This window comes from Ranitomeya variabilis, chromosome 1 (genome assembly GCF_051348905.1).
Source record: "Ranitomeya variabilis isolate aRanVar5 chromosome 1, aRanVar5.hap1, whole genome shotgun sequence".
NCBI classification, from domain to species: Eukaryota; Metazoa; Chordata; class Amphibia; order Anura; family Dendrobatidae; genus Ranitomeya; species Ranitomeya variabilis.
In genome coordinates this window covers 1,052,803,528-1,052,809,527 of record NC_135232.1, presented here as the reverse complement: position 1 = coordinate 1,052,809,527, position 6,000 = coordinate 1,052,803,528, and the positions used below count along the sequence as shown (strand labels likewise).

Here is a 6,000-nt window from a genome sequence, read left to right as displayed (position 1 = left end):
ACGCTGAGCCCCGCACTTGCAGTCCAGTTATGGAGTCAGAATATGGGGCATTTTGCCTTTTGTAGCCCCCGTTCTTGCACTGAATTGCTGGCTGCAGAATGAGTTAACTGAGAAACGTTCAGTCAATGGCAGGGAGTTCGTAACTTTTTCATGTCTTTTCTTAGCAGCTGTTTTCAGAGCACACGAAAGTGGTGGAGAACCAGCGACTGAGCTCGGTCTGCGAGAAGGGTCTGCGAAATAGATATAACTGTGCTCCTGTCAGTTAATGTATGATCACAACCAACATCAAAGGAGAGAACGTTCATGTGATCATCTGAGAGGAGCTCAGCAAAAGACAGAGAAAAGAGGTACAAACTTTCTGTCAGAATGAGCTCATGGTCAGATTTTTACAGGGTTAAGCTGCCGTCACACTAGCAGTATTTGGTCAGTATTTTACATCAGTATTTGTAAGCCAAAACCAGGAGTGGGTGATAAATACAGAAGTGGTGCATATGTTTCTGTTATACTTTTCCTCTGATTGTTCCACTCCTGGTTTTGGCTTACAAATGCTGAGGTAAAATACTGACCAAATACTGATAGTGTGACGGCAGCCTTATTCCCAAGGTAGCAAGATCCAGATAACTGGAGGCCTCACTGCTGGTGCCCACAGCGACACTGAGAACGAGGCTCCGGCCTGGGATCGGGGGCTGTGCAGAGCCCCAGCTGCAGTGCAGTAGAGGAGCGCCTGCTCAGCCTCCGCCCCATTATCTAGAGGACCTGCTGAAAAAACAAAGCAGTGATTTTACTATATCCTGCAATACTGTAGGTTCTAGACAAAAAAAAATATACAAAAATTAAAATGTTATGAAAAATAATAATAAAAAATAAAGAACTGTAAATAAACATATTTGGTAATGTGGTGTCTCTATAGTCCGCTCCATAGGGCCAGGCTCCCACCATCAGCTCTTGATCTTACAGAATTTCTGCACCTATTATTTAAGTTGGGTTACTTGTGATTTTTTCATTGCGTTTGTGTGGGGGGTTTTTTTTCACCATTTTATCACTGTGGTTTTTTTCTCTGTGAAACTTCCTGGTATTGTGATTTCACTGAACCTTATTGCTATACATAGGTGCTGATGACGTGAGTTTTTCATGCATTTCCACCATGGAAACACACTAAACGCACATGTGTGTTTTTTACCTGCAGATTTTCCGCATCTAATGGGAGTTAATGGGAAAAATCTGCAGCGTAAACGCAAGAGAAATTAACATGTTGAGGTTCTGAAACCCGCACCAAAAATCAGACTACACTTGTAACTAAGAGGCGCGGTGGGCAGGAGAGTTCTATAAAAACGCAAAAATGGAAAATCTACCAGTCAGGAAGGAGTTAGCGGTCCTGTTCCTTCTCTGCCTACAGAACTCTGTATTACGGTACTGACATTTTCATGCTATAGAAAGGGTCCGGCCATGTGCAGACGTCTGCGCTCGGCCATGTGACCCGGCGTCACGTGTGACGCTCCTCAAGTGTCTGGTCCTCAGGAAGTTTTCTAACTTTAGTCTAGTTCTCGTGACGTCAGAAGAAGTAGTAGAATTCCGTCCAATCACATGAGCGCATTCCTTTGCCAGTCTTAAATATGGCCACTTGGCACCTTCCGGTCTGTAAACCAATAGAAAGCGGAGGGCTTGGACAGCACGCATTGCCACGTTCCATGGGCACGCGGTGACGTCATCAAGTATAACAGGTCTGTTGGCAATGAGCTGATTGGTGGAACAGACGTCAGGCAGGCGTGGTTTGTTGCGGAGTTGTCACTGGCTCGGCCGCGTCGGGGCGTGGTTATCTGGTAGAGGGTGGCAGTTGGTGGAAGTAAGCGGGCAATGAACTCCAGCCGGGGCTGAGGCTGTACGGAGTGTCGGAGAGGCCACGCCGGCAACCATGGAGGACGTCAACTCCAACATGAACGCGGACCTGGAGGTGCGGAAGCTGCAGGAGTTGGTGAAGAAGCTGGAGAAGCAGAACGAGCAGCTGCGCTCCCGCTCCACCAATGCCCCGAACTCTCCCCGGACCCCCGCACTGCCCCCCGCTGCCCGGGCCTCCCAGCACCTCACCCCTGCCTCCATGCTGCTGGGCACCGGCGGCCGCAGCGCGAGTCCCGGGCCTGTGGGAGGCCGAGCAGACGGGGCCGCCTGGGAGGAGTTCATGGAAGCGCTGGCCGAGGAGAGGAGGAGGGAGCTGGAGAGCGGACTCCTGCTGGACCAGGTGGTGCCGCTGCGGCCGGAGGAGCTGGACGGGATGGTGGACTTCGAGGAGGAGGAGAGCTGGTGAGTACCGGGCACTGGGCCTGTCAGCACCTCCGCCTTCTGGGTGACACCCAGGGGACTTATTGGGGCGACCAGTATCTGACCACTGAGCACATGGGCCTGTCAGCACCTCCGCCTTCTGGGTGACACCCAGGGGACTTATTGGGGCGACCAGTATCTGACCACTGAGCACATGGGCCTGTCAGCACCTCCGCCTTCTGGGTGACACCCAGGGGACTTATTGGGGCGACCAGTATCTGACCACTGGGCACATGGGCCTGTCAGCACCTCCTCCTTCTAGGTGACAACCAGGGGACTTATTGGGGCGACCAGCATCTGACCACTGGGCCTGTCAGCACCTCCACCTTCTGGGTGACACCCAGGGGACTTATTGGGGCGACCAGTATCTGGGCACTGGGCCTGTCAGCGCCTCCCCCTTCTGGGTGACACCCAGGGGACTTATTGGGGCGACCAGCATCTGACCACTGGGCCTGTCAGCACCTCCACCTTCTGGGTGACACCCAGGGGACTTATTGGGGCGACCAGCATCTGACCACTGGGCCTGTCAGCACCTCCACCTTCTGGGTGACACCCAGGGGACTTATTGGGGCGACCAGTATCTGGGCACTGGGCCTGTCAGCGCCTCCCCCTTCTGGGTGACAACCAGGGGACATTGGGGCGACCAGCATCTGACCACTGGGCCTGTCAGCGCCTCCCCCTTCTGGGTGACACCCAGGGGACTTATTGGGGCGACCAGTATCTGACCACTGAGCACATGGGCCTGTCAGCACCTCCCCCTTCTGGGTGACACCCAGGGGACTTATTGGGGTGACCAGTATCTGAGCACATGGGCCTGTCAGCACCTCCTCCTTCTAGGTGACAACCAGGGGACTTATTGGGGCAACCAGTATCTGACCACTGGGCCTGTCAGCACCTCCGCCTTCTGGGTGACACCCAGGGGACTTATTGGGGCGACCAGCATCTGACCACTGGGCCTGTCAGCGCCTCCCCCTTCTGGGTGACACCCAGGGGACTTATTGGGGCGACCAGTATCTGGGCACATGGGCCTGTCAGCGCCTCCCCCTTCTGGGTGACACCCAGGGGACTTATTGGGGCGACCAGTATCTGAGCACATGGGCCTGTCAGCACCTCCTCCTTCTAGGTGACAACCAGGGGACTTATTGGGGCAACCAGTATCTGACCACTGGGCCTGTCAGCACCTCCGCCTTCTGGGTGACACCCAGGGGACTTATTGGGGCGACCAGCATCTGACCATTGGGCCTGTCAGCGCCTCCCCCTTCTGGGTGACACCCAGGGGACTTATTGGGGCGACCAGTATCTGGGCACATGGGCCTGTCAGCGCCTCCCCCTTCTGGGTGACACCCAGGGGACTTATTGGGGCGACCAGTATCTGGGCACATGGGCCTGTCAGCACCTCCCCCTTCTGGGTGACAACCAGGGGACATTGGGGCGACCAGCATCTGACCACTGGGCACATGGGCCTGTCAGCACCTCCCCCTTCTGGGTGACACCCAGGGGACTTATTGGGGCGACCAGTATCTGACCACTGGGCACATGGACCTGTTAGCACCTCCCCCTTCTGGGTGACAACCAGGGGACTTATGGGGGTGACCAGTATCTGGGCACATGGGCCTGTCAGCACCTCCTCCTTCTAGGTGACAACCAGGGGACATGTTAGGGCGACCAGCATCTGACCACTGGGCACATGAGCCTGTCAGCACCTCCCCCTTCTGGGTGACACCCAGGGGACTTATTGGGGCGACCAGTATCTGACCACTGGGCACATGGACCTGTTAGCACCTCCCCCTTCTGGGTGACAACCAGGGGACTTATGGGGGTGACCAGTATCTGGGCACATGGGCCTGTCAGCACCTCCTCCTTCTAGGTGACAACCAGGGGACATGTTAGGGCGACCAGCATCTGACCACTGGGCACATGAGCCTGTCAGCACCTCCGCCTTCTGGGTGACAACCAAGGGACATGTTAGGGCGACCAGCATCTGACCACTGGGCACATGGGCCTGTCAGCACCTCCCCCTTCTGGGTGACAACCAGGGGACATGTTAGGGCGACCAGCATCTGACCACTGGGCACATGGGCCTGTCAGCACCTCCGCCTTCTGGGTGACAACCCAGAGGGGACTTATTGGGGCGACCAATGTCCGGCCAGTGGGTGCTGCAGAGCACCGCTCTCTCCAGCAGTTGGGGCCCCACTGATCACAAGGTACTGGCTGTCCCCTGGATAGATAACTTATAAAGTATGGAGCATCCCTTTTAGAGGCCGCTGGGTGTATCTGGACCATCTCTGCACACACTGGGTCCTCATAGGCTCTTCCAGTTCTATCTGTGGGAAGTCCACTTTGTTTGTTGACATGGAGTTTTTTTAGTGTTATTTTTTTTCCCTGTAAGAGGTTATGAAAAAAAGATTTTGGGGAAAAGTGCATGTCTGTTCCCTGGCGCTGATCCTGGTGGAATCTGTCCAATCAAATGACTGTGAAAGCCGCCTGCTCCAAAAACTGTTACTAGAAGTGGTTTCTGCTTGAAAAACTCATAATTTCTTTAACTCAAACATCTGTGTGAACATAGTCTTAAGTGTGTCAGTCTTCCCTGAGCTCACCACAGCGCGTGCACAGACCAAAAGTGATTATTGTGCGCTCACAAGGGCCATGCTCTGCACCTTTATCTGTCTTTGCTCCGCTAATGGCCAATTTCGTGCAGCCTGTCGACGTCTCAGCAAGGGGTGGGCAGGAACCAGCGCACCTCCATCAGCCCTATACAAGGCTGCAGAGCGCCTGTATGCGGAGCCCCTGCTCTCACCATTGGGGGCAGGAACCAGCCCACTTCCACCAGCCCTATACAAGACAGCAGAGCGCCTGTATGCGGAGCCCCTGCTCTCACCATTGGGGGGCAGGAACCAGCGCACCTCCATCAGCCCTATACAAGACAGCAGAGCGCCTGTATGCGGGGGACAGGTGGCCAGTAATTGTGGGACAGTCCAGGAGAACAGTTATCAGACCTCCTCGCCATCCATCATTGTGGTCATGGTCTCTGATGTACCTAACCTGTCAGTGATCTGATCTCCAGATTTTCCCGCTGTGCAATATACGTATGTACAGGGGGCACCAAGTCCTAGACCACCTGTGATGGGACTAGCGTGGCAGAGGATTTCATGGAGTCACTACCTGCTGCCTCTAGAGATCAGCCACAGTCATAAAACGTCTCGGGTGGTTTACTGTTCTGAAAGTTTTATTACCCGGCCACTAAATCAAAGTATAATTGCCGCTTGGAGTGGTGTGACCGGCTTGTAAAGCCTCCAGTTATGTCACCGCTTATTTGGACACTTCAAGTTGAAATGCAGAGTCGGCCATGACTGTGATCTCAGACCCCTCACTAATAATGGGGAAGTCGCGTCCTTTCCTGTCCTATAATCTGGCCGGTCGTCTCCCGTTATGGTGGTTGTGATCTGGTATTTTGTGATGGATGATCTGCTTTAATGGGGTTGCACTTCGCTGTCGTCACACTGGGACTGACTGGGAAGACATAATTTACTTCTGTTAATGACCGTGTCACACAATCATTAGCCTGGACTAAAGTCACCGACAAAATGCAACTAATGCAAAAGAAATCTTAACAACTACTGGTCCATCTACTGTCAGCTAATCCCTTTCAGGACTAGCAAGATACAGGACACCAGGGATCACCAC

At 54.0% G+C, this 6,000-nt stretch overlaps 1 protein-coding gene across 3 annotated transcripts in view; it reads left to right on the top strand.

Moving 5' to 3' along the window:
• The first annotated feature begins 1,745 nt into the window (after positions 1 to 1,745).
• Positions 1,746 to 6,000, top strand: part of SLAIN2 (SLAIN motif family member 2) — a 52,163-nt gene continuing 47,908 nt past the window's right edge. For all 3 annotated transcript variants that reach the window (XM_077279804.1, XM_077279803.1, XM_077279805.1), the window contains exon 1: positions 1,746 to 2,298. In XM_077279804.1, the coding sequence (XP_077135919.1) occupies positions 1,913 to 2,298 (386 nt within the window). In that variant the 5' untranslated portion in view covers positions 1,746 to 1,912. The remainder of the gene's footprint in view (positions 2,299 to 6,000) is intronic.